General features: G+C 42.9%; 2 protein-coding genes across 4 annotated transcripts; both read right to left on the minus strand.

Annotated features, from left to right (window-relative positions):
• Positions 1-979: 979 nt before the first annotated feature.
• Positions 980-6,201, minus strand: RPL22L1 (ribosomal protein L22 like 1). The gene is made up of 4 exons (XM_053312500.1): positions 6,067-6,201; positions 3,472-3,564; positions 2,452-2,573; positions 980-1,308 (listed from the first exon to the last, which is right to left on the minus strand). Exons 1-4 carry the CDS (start codon positions 6,073-6,075, stop codon positions 1,164-1,166), a joined length of 369 nt encoding a protein of 122 aa, XP_053168475.1. The 5' UTR covers positions 6,076-6,201; the 3' UTR covers positions 980-1,163.
• A 3,522-nt stretch (positions 6,202-9,723) lies between these two features.
• On the minus strand, positions 9,724-21,117 carry EIF5A2 (eukaryotic translation initiation factor 5A2). 3 transcript variants are annotated; one of them, XM_053309504.1, is made up of 5 exons: positions 20,960-21,117; positions 17,946-18,135; positions 16,634-16,738; positions 15,806-15,937; positions 9,724-12,849 (listed from the first exon to the last, which is right to left on the minus strand). In XM_053309504.1, the coding sequence occupies exons 2-5, from the start codon at positions 18,108-18,110 to the stop codon at positions 12,790-12,792; spliced, it is 462 nt and encodes a 153-aa protein (XP_053165479.1). In that variant the 5' UTR covers positions 18,111-18,135; positions 20,960-21,117; the 3' UTR covers positions 9,724-12,789. The 3 variants fall into 3 exon arrangements, with proteins under 3 accessions (XP_053165479.1, XP_053165482.1, XP_053165480.1); XM_053309507.1 differs by lacking the exon at positions 20,960-21,117 and adding an exon at positions 20,619-20,844; XM_053309505.1 differs by lacking the exon at positions 20,960-21,117 and adding an exon at positions 18,227-19,448.
• Between the last annotated feature and the right edge of the window lie 603 nt (positions 21,118-21,720).

Here is a 21,720-nt window from a genome sequence, read left to right on the forward strand (position 1 = left end):
ACCAGAGTTTAAATCCCCATTCAGCCATGATACTAGCTGGGTGATTCTGGGCCAGTCACTTCTCTCTCAGCCTAACCTACTTCACAGGGTTGTTGTGAGGAGAAACTCAAGTATGTAGTACACCGCTCTGGGCTCCTTGGAGGAAGAGCGGGATATAAATGTAAAAAATTAAATAAATAATAAATAATTATCTGGCAAGGAGAGCCTATTGGGAGAGTAGTAAGTAAAGAATTGGCTAGCACCAATCCACTCACTGCTTTATCCTCATGTCTAAATTGCATCATGTTCTTAGGAAATAACCAGCAGACCAAACGGTCTGAAGGCACATGATGCACCTACCAACCAGGCTGAAGGTAAGCAAACCTGTATCTGGCCAGTGCTTGGACAGAGGAACTCTAATGGCAGGCTACAACTGTAATAAACAAACAAATGAGCACAAACCACCATTTTGCATAGAGCTGTTATCTTCCAAACTCACATGAAGTAAAAGACCAGCAGGACTTACAATTTGTATTTCAGACACACATAGCAGTCATGGGGAACTGACCCTTGGCCCAATATAAAAGTAGAACTGGAAGTCTAGATTCTCTCTTCTGAAATAGACTTCTGATTAACAGTCCTAATTTAGTTTTCCTTTAACAAGCTACACATAGCAGCTAAAGCCATTCTATACCTTAGTCTTGCTTGTGAAAGTATACATAGTGACACATTTAGTATCTCTTTGGCCCAATGAAATTTCAATTAACACTTGGGTTTAAAAATTAATCACCACAGACAGTCTTATTCACATTTTAATTGGGGATGTAATTATAAAATGAGCTGGTCAAAGACTTGTTTAAGTCACATACTTAACTGGAATGTGCACATTAAATAGTTATATATTCATGTTTGTTATTGCATATAGTAGTCTAAACTGGCACACATGGTCACCACACTTTCACAAGAGCAAACCTCAAACATAAGAGAACCACAGACTACATTTCATCAGGATGGCCTTTTAATGCAACTTTTGAAGTGCAAGAAATCCCCACTGTCTATACAGATGGTTTAAGTCTGTGTACAAGTTCTTTATTTGGTAATAAATTAATTCATTCTCATAAATAGATGGTTCATTTGTACACTCTGCTCATCAAGGAACACAACGTGCCATGTAAAAGCTCATTTTATTCCTCGGCTTCAGACTCTTCATCCTCGTGACTGATCTGGAAATATCGCAGCTCATAGGTCTCTTTGTCAGATGCAACCACGCGTAGCCAGTCACGAAGATTATTCTTCTTGAGATACTTCTTTGTGAGATACTTAAGGTACCTTCAAAACACAATGCAAGGAAGCACATTATGTAATCCAAGAATAAACTTTTCAAGAGATAAGTAAAAAATCCAGCAGTTCTATAATGTCCAGACAGCAGTGAAATACTTATTAGTGATAAAATTTTCATTAATACAAGTTACTTTAAAGCAGGGTGGATTTGATTTAAATCACGATTTAAATCACTAGCAGGGTGGATAAAAATCAATGATTTTTTTTTAAATCAAAAAAATCTGATTTAAATAAAAAAAATCTGATTTTTTTGATTTTTTTAAAAAAAATCATTGATTTTTATCCACCCTGCTAGTGATTTAAATCAGTTTGATTTAAATCAAATCCACCCTGCTTTAAAGACAGAATTTTATTCCCAGAAAGACTGCCTGACTGCATACAAAACTGCCCAGTCTTTCCGTTCTTGTGGGGTAAGATCCAGGGTCAGTTACCAGCAGAGGGGAGGCTGATGGGGACCTGGGGACAGCCTGCACCCAGGCTGTGGAGCTCCCACTCCATGAGGCCTGCCAAATACAGGCTAGTAGTATCTGGCTTATTGTATTGCTTTTAACTGTATCTATCTTTTGTTATGCATCACTGTTATGTACTTTATAAACACTTAAGGTGTTTATAAAGATTAAGGGGAGTATATAAAACTTTTAATAAAATAAATAGGTGAAAATTATTAAATATGCTCCAAGGATTTCAGGATGTTATAAAAACCTCACTCCCTCTCAAAACCTCACTCCTTCCGACATTTGAAAATAAGTTCAAGTGAAATCATTTACCTTCATTTCAAATAAGCATGTTATGATCAAGATACTAGTTATGAAACTAAATTACTTCAACATTCCAAACTGTAACAATACCATCTCAACTTCCTATCCCATGGCAAAGTATGTTCCCATTTCAGTGCACAATGGAAAATAGTCTGTGGATGCTAAGTGAGAGGAAGCATTTTGCCAAATACACACAGGTCTTACAAACACAACAATGTGAACAGACAGTCTTAAACTGACGTACTTTTGTTGGACAATTTATGAATCTCAACTACAGATACTGCAAATGTTTTAAATTACTGTTACACATCCCAAGTCTTCAAGATCAGGCAAGAAACAAGAAAACTGCACTGTATGAAATAAAAACACCAACCTTTTTGAGAACTGTCTCTCAGATGTCACTGTGATCTTGTTTTTAAAACGTTCAATATGAACTACATTTCCCAGGTTTCCAGTTTTTCCATTGACTTTAACTTTTTCCTTCAGGAACTGTTCCTAATCCAAAAGAGAACAAAAATGCAACACTAGGGAATGGTGCCCTAGGTGTGGAACTAGGGAAGGTACCCTAGTCAGACAGCCCTTGTTATTACAATCACAGGTAATGAAATTTAGCTGAGCAAAACCTAAATACTTTTGAGAAATTTAGGATATACAATACAACTCAATATCTACGTAGCCTTTGAGGTATCCAAAATATTTGTAAGCGACATGCTTACAATTACAATGCTCATTTTGATAAGAGAGTCACTCATCTAGTGCAGGTATTCATGCACTGGTCATCTCCAGATTAGACTACTGTAATGCACCTTACATGCCCTTGTAGAGTCTGATTTAATATAAAGGATTTTATCATGAATCCTTTTTATCAAAACTGCTTCTTCAGAACATATTAATTCAACTTTATGTGATCCACCTCAGCTACCAATTTTGTTTCTGGGCCGAATTCAAGCTACTGGTTGTCACTTTTAAGGCCTTAAGTGAGTTCAGAGATGAAGCAGGCAAACACAAAGAACAGAGCCTTCTTGGTACTGACTCCCGATCGTGTGGGAACTCCCAGGTACTGGAAATCCATATGACCCCTACCTTCTACTTGAGGCACCAGGAACGTTGCTGCTCTTAATTTATTGCTTGTTTATATTTAAACCTTTTTTTGTTTACTTCACTGTAAGTCACCGATATATAAATGTTTTAACACAATATGCTTAATGTTATTTACTGGGCAGCTCTGGCAAGTGGGCAGCTCTACTTTATTATGAATTTAACTAAAATAATGTATACACTTTGTTTTAAAAGAAACCTGGACAATTAGAATGTCAGTATTACTAGGGTGCGATGTATGGTGCCACTTTAACCATTAAAACTGGGACAGAGGAGTGTAAATAGTAGTACTTACAAAGTTTCCTGAATCAAATATTCCATCTTCTACAGGATGGGTGAGATCAAGGCTATACTTGCAAGATGACTTTTTCAGCTTTTTGGTTTTTTGCTGTGGGGGAAATTAAGAACCAACCAAACACATCAATGTTAATTTTTATTTTATGACTTCCATTTTAGTAGGTGTGAGGCATAGATATGCAAGAACACCTATATTCTTCTCAACTTAAGTGAAGCTCTTTTATAGCAGGCAAGAAATAAATCAGAAATAATCCCCCCATCCAGCAAAACAGTAAGAAGCTCTAACTGAACAAATAGGCACCTTTTAAAAGTGGTGATTCTCTTTATTTAGCAGGGGGAGAGCAACTGGCCCTGTCCATCCTCAGCACAGCATTCCAACAGTGGCTGTTACTGGTGTCTATCTTGTTTCTTTTTTAGACTGTAAACCCTTTGGGGACATGGAGCTATTTTATTTATTTATATCTACATAAACCACTTTTCAACTTTTGTTGAAAAGTGGTATATAAATACCCATCGTATTCTTAAACATTTGCCTTTACTTTCCTCCAAATTGCTTGATAATACTTAGATATACCTACATTCTTCTCAATTTTGCCTGTAGCTCTATCTAATGTATTCTAGAGACCATTGTGGTGACCACCACATCAACTGTTAACTATCATTGGCTAAAAGTAACTGAAAAACTCAAAGCAGCAGAGGGGATGGGAATGACAAAGGACTACTCACCTCTTCAAGGTGTTCTTGAATTCTATACCACACACACAATCAGTCCTATTTTGAATTTATGAGCAGTTCTGTACTCAACTACCAATTCTGATTATAATCCCTACTTCACCTATAAAAGTGAGGGGAAAATGCATTTGTGACCATGACATGGAGACAAAGTGTTCGGAGTAACTAATCTGAATTAAGTGTTCTTGTGGCACAGAATCCCACCCTGTGATTCTTGTCACAGTTCTTAGCTGCAGACTGGCATTTGCTTAATCAAGGCAGTCAAGCATAGAATGGAGCAATATGAATTTCATGGACTTTGGGGCCTATATATCTATATTTATCTCATTTATACATTTTTAAGATATAAACTGCTTATTCCATGATGTTAGTGCAAAGAACAATGTGGTGACAGTGTTGTCAATTGCTAGATTCTAGGACGTATGGGTGTGTTGAGGGGAGCTGTCAAAATCAATGTAAACAGACTGTGACAAGGACACCACGGTAGAACACTTAAAAAGGCAGATAGCTGCACAAGGAAATAAGATCTGAATACACAGCCTATCCGTACTATCTGTATCATAAAACAAAATTAAGGTGGACTGCTGGTGCCATTTTGCCTTCTCCTGCTCCCCATCATATCACTGGGTCAGGGAAACAGCTGATGTGGTGGTCACCACAATGGTCTCTAGCAGACATTAGATAGAGCTACAGGCAAAATTGAGAAGAATGTAGGTATATCTAAGTACAGTCTTTCAAGGATAATCAGAGAAATTAAGGGTGGGGTTTTTTCGGGTTAGGGTAATCTAACAAGGAAGAAACACTTCAAACCAAGAATGCTCGAGCAGCACAAGTATGACCTAGTATTGCCACTTTTATCTTGGCAGAGCTCCTATGCCTTTAACAGCAACATGACAGGAGACAAGTGGTCTATGTAACAGATACAACCTTCCTCAACACTGCGAGTATGCTTGGGAAAGCTTCACCTAGTATTCATGACACAGATCTTAGGGTTGTGGTGGACAGCTTTCTGAAAGTATCAACTCAGCTGTGGAAAAAGCCAAATCCATGCTAGAGATCATAAGGAAAGGGATTAAACATAAAAACGCCAATATTATATTAATTTAATTTTAGATCCTGCTCAGGTTGAATCAGGAAAACCCCATTCTGAGTGCATGTGAGCACACTCTGCCTTACAGAACAAAACTCATTCGGCACACAGATGGAAAAAAAAATTAGAGGGAACACTGGTTAGGGGAGATTTTGAACCTGGATCCCTCCAGTCCTACTCTAGCGCACTAGCCACTGCACAAACTGGTTCTTCAATAGGGAATTTGAACTCGGCTCTCCCCTAGTCCAGGGCGGGGCAAACCTGGCTCTCCAGTTGTTGAACTATAACTCTCCCATCATGATGGAAGTTGCAGTTTAACCACCGGAGGGCCACGTTTTGCAACTCCGGGACTAAATCAGCCGTCACGAACGACACATTGGGCGCTTGCGAAACGTCAATTCCTCCCCTGGAGGTGGCCGATGGAGCGGGGGTAGTGATGGGTGGCCAATCCGAGGCTCTCCCGTTGCTGTCCAACTACAACTCCCCGCGGCTGGGAATGACGGGAGTTGTAGTCCGACAACAGCCGAGTGTCTCAGGCTGACCACCCGTGTGATGCATTGATCCATCTCGCCACCGCTATTAAGGGGCACCTGGCTAGAAGGCAACACAGCGGGGCACACCTGAGGTGGGCCACCTCGCAGCCAGCCAGCGTCACCCGGCCGAAAGAACCGAGAGGGCAGTCACTAGGGGCCTCCTTCCCACGTGCCACTGGCCCACCGACCCACAGCACACTCTCCCCGTCAATGCCAGCCCCGCTGCACTAAGACTCACCAGCGCCATTTTGAGCAGACGCTAAGCCTCCGAAAAGAGCGGACCCGCCCCGCGGCCGAGTTTTTATACGCGCGTGCCTGTGACGCAATTACGCGCTACGTGGAAGGGCCGCGAGGAAGGCAGGGAGCAAGCTTAGAGAGAGAAAGAAGGCTTAGCCCGTTAGTGACGCGGCTCCGCTGACTTCCGGTAGTGTGGAAGAGCGCGTCGCTAGACTAGAGTACCATGTGTTTGGGTAGAAGTGATTCTAGGAGCACGCGGGAGGTGCTTAAAAAGAAAAAGAAAAAAGGCGGGGGAGGAGATGGCGATGTAACTACTATAGTTGGACTACAGCAGGGGTTCCCAACTTGTGGTAGCCCAGGTGTTGATGAACTATAACTCCCATCACCCCCAGCCTGTAGCTGGGGGTGATGGGAGTTGTAGTTCAACAACATCTGGAGTACCACAGGTTGGAAACTTCTGGAGTTTATTTGAGATGAGTTGTAAGCCATTGTCTTCCCCCCAACTTTGCAGCAGGGCCAACGTTTGCATCAAGCTTTCTTAACCTTGGGCCCCCCGATGTAGGACTACAACTCCTTCTCAGCCATGGCCTTTGTGGCTGGGCTTTGTAGTGCAACACGGCATCAGGGGACTGAAGGTGTAGAACAGGGTTTCTCAACGTGTGGGTCCCCAGATGTTATTGGACTTGAACTCTCATAATCCCCAGCCCCAGTGGCCTTTGGGTGGGAATTATGGGAGTTGAAGTCCAATTACATGTGGGGACCCACATGTTGAGAATCCCTGGCACTGTAGAAAACCTGCTATACATTATAACTGAGGTGGTCAACCTGAGGCTCGCCAGCTGTTGTTGACTAGGACTCCCATCATCCCCAGCTGAAATACATTGCAGCTGGTAATGAAGGGCGTCGCAGCCCAACCACAGCGGCGTGAAGAGCCTCAGGTTGACCACCGCAGCAAGATGGTGACTCAGAGCCAGATGGACCAATGCTCTGACTCGGTATAAGGCAGCTCCCTGTGTTTTAAAATTTTATTTACAGTGATTTTAATCTGTTTTATATGATTTAGGGGTTTTAGCGGCTGCTTGTTTAGATTGCAAACCGCCCCCCTGGGATTTTATATAGGGTGGTATATAAGTGTGTCAAAGAAATATGTTCTTATGAGATAAAAAGCAGTGGACTACCTTGCAGGTTTGTTGTGAGCCGTTTTCAGCCTTTGCCGCCTCGCCAATCTGCAACAGGGAGATATTATCTGTGGACTACTATGTTGCATTATAGCAGGGGTTCCCGACTCTGGCTACCCAGATATTCCTGGACTACAGCTCCCATCATCCTTCGTCCATTTTGGCTGGGGATGATAGGCGTTCTGCTCCAGCGTGATCTGGAAACCCCTGCGTGAGTGACAGAAGAGAGGCTCTGCCACTTCTGCCCTCCATGGGGGAGGAAAGCAAGTTCCGAACACATTTTAAAGTGCTCAGAAACGAAACCAACAGCATTCTCACACAAGGAAAGCTGAGTGAGTTTGTTGAGGAAGATGAACCTTCTCTCCGCCCCACTTTTGGGACTAGAGGGAACCCGTCGATGCCAAAATATACATTGCTTTCTATGGAGAGCTGCCGATTTTACCACTCAAACGACCTAGCCAAAGACGTGGAAATGCAGTCACAGCTGCCCTAGCGCTGTGGTAAGGAGACCCGGTTTTGCCCCCCACCCCTTTTTCCCTTCTTTCCTTCTCCCTGCCTCTATGAGCGCCAGGGTAGCTGTTGTCGTCACGTCCGTCGCCTTCCTGTTTTTGATGGCGGCTCCCGCAAGCTCCCACGTGTGGACAAAAGTGCTGGAGATGAAAGGGGACGTCTCTAGAAACGTGATGAGACAGGCAAGAATAGGCGTTCCTTCTCGGTAGTAGAGTGCTTTGCAATAATCGCCCCAAAAGAAATGCAGACAAGGATGTCGTCTTTTTCTTGAAGGTCTCTTAGTTAGGGATGAGTCTTTAGTTGTTAAATGTGGACATATCTACATTTTAAAGGCACAAGAGCTGTAAGCTCTCTTTGGTCGCAGTGCTTTGAAAACAATGTACTTTAGTTCACTCCCAACTGGAACCACCTGAAGGTAGAAAAACCGTTTCCAGCAGGATTCCTGTAAACTGGTTTAACGTATGTTATACAAATCTGACATGAAAGGCTGTTTGCCTGCTTGGAAAAGAATTTCGTCCATGCGGTTCTAACAACATATAAGCTCAGCAAGTATTTGTGCACTCGTGTAAAATGCCTACTCCAGTTGTGAAAGGGTGTGGCTATCATAGATCTACTTTTGAAGAGGTATTCAAAAGTAAAACCTCTGCTAACTTGGCAAAGAGGTGATGATTCTCTTTATTGAGCAGGGGGAGAGTAACTGGCCCTATCCACCCCACACACAGTACTTCCAGTGACTGTTGCTGGTGTCTATCTTATCTTTCATTTTAGAATGTGAGCCCTTTGGGGACAGGGAGCCATCTGTATTTATTTATCTATCTATCTGTGTAAACTGCCCTGAGCCATTTTTGGAAGGGCAGTATAGAAATCGTAATAATGTATTTGAACCCTCTTTTTATACTCTGGTCATATGCACTTTGGCTGTTCCTTCTAACCAATTACAAGCTTTCTCAATTGCAAATTATGATCTGCACAGGAAGGTGAATGTTGCTGTCACCTCTGCTTTTTGGAATAAGGAATAGGAACCCATTCATCCACGGTGGATCATAATCCAGTTGGGTCTTTTATTCTTTTGTATTTTGCCTAGTGACACAGCACCTCTTGCCCCCAACTGAACATCCCACCTCAGGAAAAACTTTACATTTTCATCTCTAGCCCTACTGGACACTCATACAATATGTTGAACATATTGAATGTATATGTTGAACACTCAAACAATGACTGTATTATGTACACAAGTAGTTATCCCTGTGTTATGCAGAACACATAATGTACAGGTCTTATCTGCACCATACATTTGATAGTACTCAGGCTCACTTTTGAAATGAACACAGGTACATTCACATACAAGTATGTATGATTGTAGTCATTTGTACACTTGTACTCGTCTGTATAAGGCTTCCAGATATGCACACCTCTGGTGTGAAGAGAACCTGGCACAAAGGCTCTGGCCCACAAAAGCTTATGCCACAATATAGTAATCTTTCAGGTGCCACAAGACTGCTTCCCCTTCAAAAGGCACTATTCTATGTTAATATGGGTGGGTGTGTGCCTGCACATAAGTAAACCTCAAAAACTGCTGTAGTTTTTCTCCACCTCTCCCAAACTGCCTCTCCCCTAGAAGCAGCCAAAGAAAGCTGTAAAGGAACATCTTTGCTTTCAAGCAGAAGGTAGTGGCATAGTGAGATAAGATGCAGTGTTACTTTATCATGCAAGTACATGTGCAGAGGTCAGCTTCACTTTAGAGCCCCACACATATTTGTAGTGTTCCTTGGAGAAGACCTCAGTGGTGACTCGGATGTATGAAGTCAGGCAGTGTGTGTGTGTACACGGTCCTGTTAGCACATCCTAAGACACCCAACTATTCTCCTGTTATAGTTTCTTAAAGTAGATTTATCTTGACATGTTCTAGTATCTGTGCTGAGCAGCTTGCTGAGAGTACATAAAGCTTTTGGGAGCAAAAAAAATTAGCCTTTAGGTTTAAATTTTCTTTAATGTGACAAGTCATAATTCAAACATTTCAATAAAACACTCGTTAAAAGGCATGAACTCTTAACACATGAATACTTCACTATTACAGAAATGCAGAAAAAAGTACAAACCTTTCAAGTTTTTATTTTAAAGTCAAGGTCACTCTTTCACAATGAACACTGCACCCATTTGCTTCCCGGTAGGTATATTACATACTTGTCTTAGCTACCATGTGTTGCAAATTAAAAAAACCCTTCTCCCCACACTGTTTACAATAATGTCCAGTTGTAACATAACAGTCACTGATCATGAGCATTCAGAGTTCTACAAGGCTTAGAAACCACAATGCAGATAAAGCCAGAGATCAGTGTCTGAGTTGCACTGTGAAAAATTATATAATGTATGAGAATCTTGTACTTTATACAGAATGAAATATTTAAGCACAGCAAGTTCTATTAATTAAAATGTTCCCAGACACAGCCAACATTCCAACACTTAAAGCTTACTGCAGTCAAACATGTCATCTAGTCACTAGAAGAGCTTGGTCACAATGTTTGACCCCTTTAAACTAAGGTTCAATATACTAGAACTCTACTTGCATCATAGGCATGCTATACATTTATGGAATACAAAACCCTGTAAGACTTTCAAGCAGCTTTGTTAAAATAATCAACTTAAGCTCTTTCAATTCTTCACAAGAGCAGCCCTGAGAAGAGTATATTCAAGTCATGGCTCAACTAGCAGTGGTTTTGTTGAACACAAAGACACAAGACGATATATCAAGAGGTAAATTTGGATTTTTAAAAAAGAATTCCCTAACATTTGAGGCAAGAGAACCTACAGCACACTGAACAAAAACAGAGATGGACCTGAAACAATAAAGCTTATGCTATTACAAAGTAACAGCAGGAATGAGTTGTTCAGCCTTTATTTTGGCCAACAGCTTGTTAGAAGAGCTCGAGTCTGCTCTTGGAACAAATTGCATTTAATTTTAAGCTACAAAGTAAAAACCATTTAGAAGTAGAATTTAGAGAAACATGATCACCCTGAAATAGTTTAAAGAACCTGAACGATACAGCATTTCAAGCTTTTATTAGCAAAGTTATTTTATTGTAAACCTGGTGGCTTTGTAGACAGATTGCCCTCTACAAGTGAAATGGCTTTGCTATTACCTTAAAAAAAAATACTGTTTAACCGATGAAGTGATGAGATTGCACAGCTGTCTACACAACAGTGCCCTCCATATGACCTATCCAACAGATGATCTATTTCTTCCTATCTAGCCTAGAAATCCTACCTGTGGTGCCCAATTACTAAAAATCAAGTTGACATTAAGACACCACCTTTCCAAAAAGGGAGGAGGGGCACTTTAAGGGATACATTTCAGTAAGCCAACAGCCTCCAGATATTTCAGTTGCACATGTCCTTGATGAAGAAAACAGTAAGATGCTAGTAGGATTTTTCCAATACTATGACACAAGTTTGCTTCTTTCAGCTGCTCAGGCACAGTAGGAGCTGTAGGAGTAACTTCATTTGATCATGATTAATATTACTAGTAAATGGAATCCATGTTTCAAATCAGGACATCCCATTCCTACTACAAATATGGAGAACCAACTATCTAGGAATAACCACGTGATTAGATTCTAACAATATGCTAAAATCCTTCAGCTTTCTAGTAGCCCTAGATCTTGAAACGTGCAGCAATTACTTACTATGTCAAGACTGTGCTTTGTTCAAGAATGTTTATTGCCAGATCAATCTGTATTGTGCCCCTTCTCTGCATAGATACTTGCTTTAGTTAAGTCTATAGCCTACATTTGAGACCCTGAAGCAGTTTTTTACATCTCTAGTCTAACTTCACTGATTAAGGACAACTGTATCAGCAAATGATGTTCAAAATCCTGTTTCCTACTACCAAAAAAGAGTTGCCAGTAACAAATTAAGCATGTTTTAACAATCCAGTCACTAGTTCAAGTTAGTCAGTTGCTACCAACATTTAAGGCAAATTTCAGTAATTAGGTTCCCTCCCAAATGCTAAACAGAAGCATGATCTTGGATGATCATGTAGACAGTATGTCTAGTTATTAGTAATTCAGTTAGGCATTCGCCTGTTTGGTGTAACCAAGTCCTGCACAAGTAGATTTTGAGCCACTTACCCCTATAATCTAGTTCCAAAGTTTCTCTACTTGGAGCACTCTGTCCTATAAAATTCTTTACTAGATTTTACAGCTTGTTGCCTAAATTCAGTAGGGTGAAACAGGATTCAGATTTAGCCTCCATACAAATAAGTATGTGCACTTTTGCTTCAGTTTTTAAAAAGTCAAGAAGTCTACTTGTGCTACAAAACAAAAGAGTTAAAACTTAAGTTATGCCAGATACTGAAACACTCGAGGCATGCCCTTCTTTTAACTGGCAGAAGAGTGGCTACACTGCATGTTGAAATCAAAGGCCTCTAGTGAATCTCCTCTCCCCACCCCCACCCCCAATCTTTTGTGCACTATTAACCAGAGTATGAAAGCATCCAATATTCTGGATGTTTACATCACAGGCAAATGGTGACTTGTGTTAAGAGTGAGCCAGCAAGACTATAGATATACAGTTTGTTGTACACGGCCATCAGCACTGGCATTTTGATCACATGAGTTCCCTTGTCTCTAGCTCAGTTACTATTCACAATTCTGTACAAGCCACATTTCACCATGTTTAAGATAAAAATGGTTATTTTCATTTATTTAAAATGTTGTACTTAAACACTATTCTTACTTAAACCCAAACTTAGTATTACCTTGGTATTGGCACTGCTATACAGAGTCTCATTCGAGCAAAGCATACTAGTTTAATACCTCATGATCTAAAATGACAGTTATGACTGCCTTGCCATTCCTGTAAGCACTTGAACTTTAGCAATTTTAATATTGCCAAATGGCTTGCAACATTAGTCAGCACTATTTTCAAACAAAGACACGAGGTTGCTAGTGAAGGTTATAGCTTTGGTGATAACTGGAACTAAAGATACAAGATCTGCAATTGCCAGGACCTGAGCAACTGCACAAATCCAGATGGTCCTATTTGCAGGGTTTTATGGCTACAGCACATTCTTCGCTCATTGCACACATGACTGACACCTACAGGAAGAAGGGAGAAAAAGAGTTAAGTTATGCAGCTATACCAGGTTAGATAATGTCTCCAACAGGTAGCAATAGTTCCACAGTCCTACTTGAGTTTTGGGACCGGTATTCCTACTAGGTCCCAACTGGCTACCTAGACACCTTATTATAATAATCAAATACAATACACCATTAATTGCACATCTAGAACAAGTTGTTCTGGTAAGAACTAATCTGCCTACTTTCCTTTCACTATAATCTTAATTGATAATTACCACCCGCACAAGTTAGCCCACTTCAGCCTTAAACGTTCACACTTCTGCCATCTTTGAATTGTGGTGGATGACATCACAAACTATGCTCTTAAGCCATCCCTATATGTCCCTACACTTGTAGCAAATTTGGTTCAAATCAGTTAGGTGGTTCACAAGTTAGCCCACTAGTACCTCAAACATTTATGCGTCCGCCATCTCTAATCGGGGAGGATGACATCATCACAACCTACGCCATTGAGGTATCCCTGTGTGTCCCTACAACTGTACCCAAGTTGGTTCATATTTGTCCAGGCATTGCGAAGTTGATGGGGGTGGGGGGCACACACAGACAGAAAGAATGCCGGATGATTTCATAAGCTTACTTTCCTTGAGGAAGTTAGGCTAACAAAAGCACCTTGTAATCAGTACATACCACAGTCCAATAACATTTATTCTTTTTAGCCTACTTTCCTCATGTAGTCTTATGAGATCACCTTGCTGTCCATCTGCATGCATCCCCCTAATAACCTTACAATATCTGGACCAATTTAGACCAGATTTGGTACAGTTGTGGTGCCACCTCAACAATTTGTTTTGTGATGTCATCCAACACATCTTTTTAGCTTACTTTCTTCATGGAAAGTAGCTTTATGAAATTGTCTTGCTGTCTGTGTTCCACACATAGACACTTCAATGGCATATTTTGTGATATTATCCACCCCAATTCAAGATGGCGGACATGTGAACTTTTGAGATAGAAGTGGGCTAACTTGTGAACCACCTAACTGATTTAGGTGTATACATGTATACAAACTTGGTATACATGTTAAGATTACAGAGGAAATTAAAACCTGATATCCCATAAATGAATTCCAGAACTCTCTTCAAGATGGCAGCTTATGTGCTCCCCTCTACAATGCCAGGACCAATTTGGATCAAATTTAGTACAGTTGTAATGCCACATAGGGACATTAACAGTGTGGTTTATCAAGTAATTATCTCATTGCAATCCTCCACCTAAATGTGGTTTACCCTGTTCTTACAGATGAGGCTCTGGCACCTGTTTTATAGTACCCTGCATTTTGCATCTGGTGTTTAACAAAAAGTACATGAATCTGAAAATGGTAATTATTAATTAAAATTAGTGAAAGGAAAGTAGGTAGATTAGTTCTCACTAGAACTTCTTGTTCTATGTAAACATTTCTCTTTGCAAACTGCTTTGAGAACTTTTTTTTGTTGAAAAGTGGTATATAAATAATAGTAAGCATAAGTAGTAAGATTACTTTCCTCAGAGGTGGTAAAGCAGGATATGAGTGTCTTTGGGTTGTGTCAGGTACCCTTTCCCAAGTTCTGACAATGGCTATATAGAGTGAGAGCCTAAGAGACAAGCTTCTGCAGCCTATGAGGCAACTGAACAGTAAAGTCAGCTCCTACTAGGGAAGTGCCCGAACCAGTTTGGCGCCTCCTTAAGGAAGTGCCAAACTGGCTTGGGTGCCCACATCCGAACCAGTTCGGTGGGACGGGAATTAGTTCCCTTAAAAACCAGGTAAGCAGGTCCTACCTGCTCCTCTGCTGCTCGACCACTTTTCCAGGCACAGCGCTCTCTATCCAAAAGGCAGCGCAGATCCCAGCGGCCTGCACACAGTGACAACACATGGTCGTTGAGTGTGCCAGGAAAAGCAGTGGGGTGGCAGAAGAGCAGCTAAGGACCTGTTTACCTGCTTTTTTAAAGGAACAGATCCCCACCCGAGCCAGTCTGGGCACATCCCTAGCACCTACTGCTTTCCTAGCTTTAAGACATTAACAGTACACATCTGTGGTTATTTTCAGACTGCTTGCTTCCCCCCCCACTTTGTTTTTAAGAATACGAAGTAAAATCTCAGACCCTTAATTCACAGAAGGCAGAGTTTATAACAGGGCTGTGGGTCGGCACTAATGTCATATTCTAGACCCCTTTCCCTTCTTCCCTCATTAAACACATCTGTGATGGGCCTGCATTTGTTGCATTTTCATACTGCTCTTCTGCCTTGACAAAAGGTACCCAAAGCAGTTTACACATGAAAAAAACACAAAGCAACAAGTTACATAAGATTTACAAAGGATTGTTATGTCAGGCCATTGATGGTCTTTTTAAGAGCAGAGGGCAAGAGCTCCCAGAGCTTGGCACTTCCTTTCTTGCTTTCCTCTCAGGGCACATAGATCTTTCAGTACCCCTGGGAAGGTGGGGGAGGGGCTGCCCCAACAGTCCTCACAGGGCACTGCTGGTTTCAATGGGAGCTGATGTTATGCTCTCCCCTGGCCTGTTAAGTCTCTTCTCTTATTAAATTTACTGTAAATTAAGATCTTTGGCAGATCTCATCACTTGTTACAGTGCTTCTAGATGAGATTACACTCCAGAAAGATTAAATGATTCAAATACTTGATACAAATATTCTATTTGGAAGTTTCTATTCCATCTTTCCAGTTCTGAAGGAGGAACATGAGGCCACCAACATCAGTAACAAAATGACAGAATCAAACACAAACAATTAAACCAGAACTATTGCAACAAAAATAGCTAAGACACATGTGCCTATGACTGTTGGCAGCAATACACACACACTCGGTAGGAAGAATACTTAACACAAACATAAGTTTAGTTTAGGTATTAACATCTCTTTCAAACGGATTTCAACAGCAAGTTAAGAATGCCAGTTTGTTTCAGTCCACTAAGATTTTACCTGGAAATCTTCACCTGCATTGTATTTCCCTTCTATTTCTTTCCCCAGGTCACCTTCTGGCACCCTAAGATCCTCGCGAACATCACCACTTTCTGTCAGCAAAGAGAGGTAGCCATCCTGTATACAGATCAGCTGAAAGAAAATATTAAGGACTCTTGATTCCATTTAGATCTGCTTAATTAATGCAACTACAACTACCTGCAGTTGACTGACCAGATGTTCAATGGCATCTTGGAATCAAATCACATTTGAACTAGGGATGTGCACAGAACCGTGGCTGGGCGGTTCGAAGTTGCCGAACTTTGGGGGTGCTGCTTTAAGGGCAGAGGAGGGTGCACTTACCCCTCCCACCACTTTCCCCCCACCAGCGCTCGTTGCTGTTAAAAGCCTTTGGGGCGGCAGCATGCCGCCCTGTTTCCTTCCTCGGCCGGAAGTACCAGGTGCACATGCACCTGTCGCGTGCGTGCACAGCAGATGGGTATGCGCACGCATGCGATTAATATGAAACTCTTTACAGGCCCAATGAATTTCAGAGAGCTGTTGTTGTCCAATGTCATGGACTCCCACAAACTGGAATGATCCTGGCAGGTCTATTGCTTGTCCTGTGGCTGTAGCAGGCATGGCATATCTGATTGAGATCTGGCAAAGACTTCAAGAGTGCATATTGGTCCAAGACTCTCAGCATATTGTATTGACAGGTTCTTGGGTAATATAAGCGAATAAAGCCATGACATTTTACAAATGAAGGACGCACAGACTTGCTGCCAAGGCATCAAGTTAAGCCTGGAAAAAAAGATCTAAATTGTCTAGCCCCAAATGTACACTTACTTGATAGTCATTCCTCTTGATATTTGGAACATCCATGTTGTGAGTTGAAGGGCAGATATCTTCATATTTCTTCCCAGTGAAAACATCAATACCAACTAGATGGACCTAAGAAAATGTTCAAGTCATAAAGTTTATGCCTCTGACATAAAGTTAATTTTCATCTAAAAGTGGAGGGAGAATCAAATCAATTGGCAGTGAGTACCTGCATCCACCCAGGAATAAAACTGAAAAGTGTTCTGAATTCAGGGGAACACACTTCATTCATGATGTTACTGATGCACAAAGACATGCCACTTAATATCCTACTTAGTACTGCTACCAGCACATACTAGAATTCTTTGCATAATACAAAGAACAAAATTAATACTCTTTGCCTAGAGCGTTGCATTTTGGTAAGAGAAATAGGTAATTCCTTAAAGTTCACTGGGTGGCCTTGGGCAACTCACTTCCTAGATTTGAGATAAAACTTACATAAGGATTACATTCTAACCTACTCTAAGATCTCTGTTCAGGGAAAGCACACACACTATTTACCTTCCCAATACTAACTACACCAACAGCTGTTCAGAATCCAAAACCAGGTAATTTCAGTGGTCAATAGTTAGCATGGGGACATATTCCAAAGATCAGTTTAAAATGTAAGCTGTCCAGATACCAGCCATTAATGTATGCCTGTCACCTCTTTTGAATTCTTCTGTTAAGATTCTGTGTCTCAGAAAACTCTTATCAAAATTGTATTTTTGTAAGACAGCAGTTCCAAATTACGCGCTTAGGTTCATTCCACAAGCTCCTACTCAAATTACTTCCATCTTCACTGTTCCTTTATTAAATTCTGACCTGCAAACTAAGACTTGCTGGCTCAATACAGACATCATGTTCCAATAATCTAACCATGATTTGGAGGATCAGGAATATGCTGCAGGCTTGCATGTGGATCCCCTCTTTCCTTTTCTGATTTGAGATTATGGTCAGAACAGGATGTCTGAACTGAACCACGGGATCACTTGGGGATTAAACAGGGCACACATTTACTACCAAACAGTGTCTGGTATTGGTGGAATGTTCTTTGTGCTCTGTTTCCTCACACAGGGTACACAGTCCTATCAGAAATCATTCATGAGAACAGCTGACTAAGGCTGCACTGCAAGGAGAAAAGCAGATGGGCAAATATTTTAAAGTGGCCTTGAACCGAGTGCAGTTGGTGCCAAGCATTCAGTCAATATTCATGAGAGAAAAGTCAATATTCATGAGAGAAAAGTGATGTATCAAAAGAAACAAATGGTTCTGAAGGAAGCTTATACACATATATTACCTTAGCATGGCCATGTTTGCCAGTTTTGGAAGTTGACATTTCAACAATCTTGCAGGGACGCCCTTTCAGCACCACAAAGCCGTTCTTGCGGAGTGCAGAACATTGCATTGGGTAAGTGGCTGAAGCACCAGCATCTCCAGTGGTGAAGTCAACTTCATCAGCCATGGCAGTCAATGTGTTCTAGCAGGTACTGTAAAATGCAATAGTCAGCTACTCTGCAGAGTTAATCCATCTGTTACATAACACTATATTTTACCCAAACATAAGGTAAAGTCTCATACCTTTACACTTTTTTCCAACCTCCATTTTACTTGGACATTGCCAGCATTGTCACTTATACAGAAAAGTGTTTTGCTCAAGCAAGAACAGCCCCATGTTATCAGCCCGTCATTGCAAGTACAACAGGGTTGTCAGATACTATGGAACAGCTAACCCACATTAAGTTACAGCAATGCTAAACCAAGGTCAAACCCCAAGGTGTTAAGATTAAACCAATGTTTTTCAAACAGGCAGGGCTGTGGGGAGGGACAGGATGGAAAAAGGCTGAAGGGAATAAAGTTAGCAAGGAATGCAAATGCTACAAGGTTTATAAACCAGGTTTTTCAAGCTGTGGGTTGGCACTTCAATGAGATAAACTACTATAGACCCAGACCCAATTAAAACATGATGCAGGATATTTGCTGCCAAAAGCCTATTCCTATTTAGGGGGAGCAGCAGTGACATCTTTAACCCATCTCCCATACATCAGATTCCATGGTGAAGTATTTACAACAGAGCTGCTTCTCGCTGGGGCTATTTGCTACACAATTCAGTTATCATAAGGGAAACAGGATTTCCATTAAAGATATGCTGGCTGCAGCACAAGTCTCACCACCCAGACATACCTTTTGGGCAACAATTACAGCCAACTCATAATGTATGAATCTGACCAGAAATGAAGCATCATGGGAAGAAATGGTACTAGGCAAGACCGCAATGCACACAGGAAACATTTCATTGACGTCTGGCTAGAATACTGATCTCTACCAACTTCATGGTTCATAATTTTGGCAGCTGAGACATCTATTTCTAATCTGGTGATCTCACAGAAACCAGATTCATCACTGTCTAGTAACGGAGGGTGTGGCAAAAGAGGGGGAGAAAACAAGCAGGACTCTTGTAGAAGACCAAAGAAGAGAACAAAATCCAGCAGTTTCTCTCACCCGATGACATATCCCCCCTTCTACATGACAGAGAGAGAGAAACCCTATTCAGACATTATGTTCAATGCATGTATAATCTGTGCACACAGATCTGCACACAAGTACAATTCTTCAAGTTATGATAAATGCATATACAGAAGTAGGCTTATCATCTCTGCCATGCATTTTAGGGAGCTGTATCCAGGTTCACTTTTAAAGTGAACGCATGTACAGTCATTCACACATGAACACATACATGTGTACAGAAACTTGGACACATTTAATGTCTGAATAGGGCTACAGGAGCCCCATCTTCCTATATTTTGCTACCTTTGCATTAGGGGGTGTCTATGCCCAGAGGGTGCAGCTTTGTTCACGGGAAGAGTGAGAATTCACGGAAGGTAGGACTTAACATCTGGCAGGCATCACAGCTTCAATGGAAGCTATGTTCAAAGATATTACATGCTTGAATTCCAGATGCTGGCAGGGGGTGGGAGAGAACAAGAGAAGGTTGGTTGTTTCCATGCCTTGGATCAGGAGTTCCCCAAAGACATTTGGATGGTAACTTCTTATATTATTATTATTATTATTATTATTATTATTATTATTATTATTAACAACATTTTATATCCCGCTCTTCCTCCAAGGAGCCCAGAGCCGTGTACTACATACTTAAGTTTCTCCCCACAACAACCCTGTGAAGCAAGTTAGGCTGAGAGAGAAGTGACTGACCCAGAGTCACCCAGCAAGTATTAAGGCTGAATGGGGATTTGAACTCAGGTCTAATAGACCCCCTGTCAGACCTTGCAGGGCAGTTGTTAGGAAAGAGGACCAAAAAGAGTTAAGACGATGAAGCGCAGTTTGACCAACACTGGGCCAACTTATACCCCACCCCATCCACCCATGCCCCTCCAAGGAGGGCGAGGAAAGATCAAGAGCCGGCTCCCCATCTTAAAGGCTCGACAAGAGTTTCAAGGTGATCTTGCCCCTCATGTGGCGGATTCTCCTCTTCTACGCCACTCACACACTACTACTTATAGACCCGCTTTTCGACAGAAGTTCCCAAAGTGGCTTAAAACAGAAAAACAAGGAACCAAAAAATAAGATGCCCCCCCACCCCCCGGTCGCCAAAAGGGAGGACCATCTAAAAAGAAACGCAAGGTGGAAACCGGCGACGGCCACGGGACGGAAGGATGCTCTGCTGCTGGGGGCGAACGGGGCCAGGCTCCCTTCCCTGCTGAATACGAGAGAGACCCGCCCCTTGAAAAGGCGCCTCTTTGCTCAGCTGGCGGGGGGGGCACCCAGGAGGCACCTCTCACCCCCCACCCCAGCCCGCCCCATGGAGGAAAGGAAGGGAGCAAGCCAGCCGGCTGAAGCCAGATGATGCAGCACCGAACAGAAGCCAAGCGGCTGGGTCTGGTCAACGCCCGCACGGGAGCCTGCCCGAGAAGCCACCCTCGGCTCCCCCAGGGAAGAAAGGCGGGACACAGACCGCAAGGAATGGGCCCCGAGCTGGCTCCATGGCCGCGGCGAGAGACGCGCTCGGCTCCCCTCACGACTGGGCCCCGACGGGGCCTGGTGGACACGGCAGCAGCAGGCGCCTTGGAAAAGCCCGGAGCAGGCGGCGACGGCTGCCGAGAAGGGACCTCTCAAGAACTGGCGGTCGGGCTGGGCTGGACGCGGCTCCCCCTCTCTCTTCCTCCCTCCCTTCCTCCCGGGCCTAGGAGGGTTCTCTCCCACCCGCGCGAGCGAGCGCCCCCTCCTCCCCCGCCTGCTTCTCCCACAGTCCACTTGGCCGGCGGCGAAGAGGGCGCCGCACGCGCGAGGACCTACCTTCCGCGGCACGGGGAAAGAGCGTCGCAGCAACGCGCACGCGCCGAGCAGGCGGAAGGGAGGGAGGCGTGTGTAGCAGTGGGGGCGGGGAAGAGGAAGGGAATCCTGTGGGTAACGGGCTTGCCGTTTAGGGAGTTAGGAGGAGAGCACGCAGGCGCACGCGCGGTCGGCTAAAAAGGAGGAAAAAGCAAGCAAAAAAGCCCACAGCCCTTCCCACTTCGCGCAGGTATCCTCGTCGGCTATTGGCTGTCCAGTATTAGGGCCCCGCCCACGCGAGGCTCGGGTTCCAACCTGGGCTCGCTGTCGTCTTGACACGTGATGGCTTCCGCTCCTTCTCTTGCCGCCTAAAGCCTCCATGATTTCCACCCGGCCGTAATCGTCATTGGTCTGCGCCGCCAAGCGTGGCTGCCTGCCCTGCGATACGGTAGAGGTTGAGTTCGTCTTGTGCGGGCTCCGAGGTCTGCACGGCTCGGCTCGGCACGGAAGGCAGCGTGGGCCAGGAAGTCTGAGCGATGTCGCCCATCACCGTTCGTGGGTGTAACACAACTGACAGGATTTAGGAGATCCACTGATTCAGAGGTGGCCATCACGAGTTGGACTACAACTTCAATGATCTTCCCCTGCCTCAATAAATTTCGTGTTTATTGCTGGAGTCGTAGCCTAGCAAACGTTGGAGAGGGTCATGAAGAAGGGCCACCCTTGCCATCCCTCATACAGGAGCCCTTTCTTTATATTTCACCTACAGCTACATCGGCAAGAGC

The sequence above is a fragment of the Hemicordylus capensis genome, chromosome 3 (genome assembly GCF_027244095.1).
Source record: "Hemicordylus capensis ecotype Gifberg chromosome 3, rHemCap1.1.pri, whole genome shotgun sequence".
NCBI lineage: Eukaryota > Metazoa > Chordata > Lepidosauria > Squamata > Cordylidae > Hemicordylus > Hemicordylus capensis.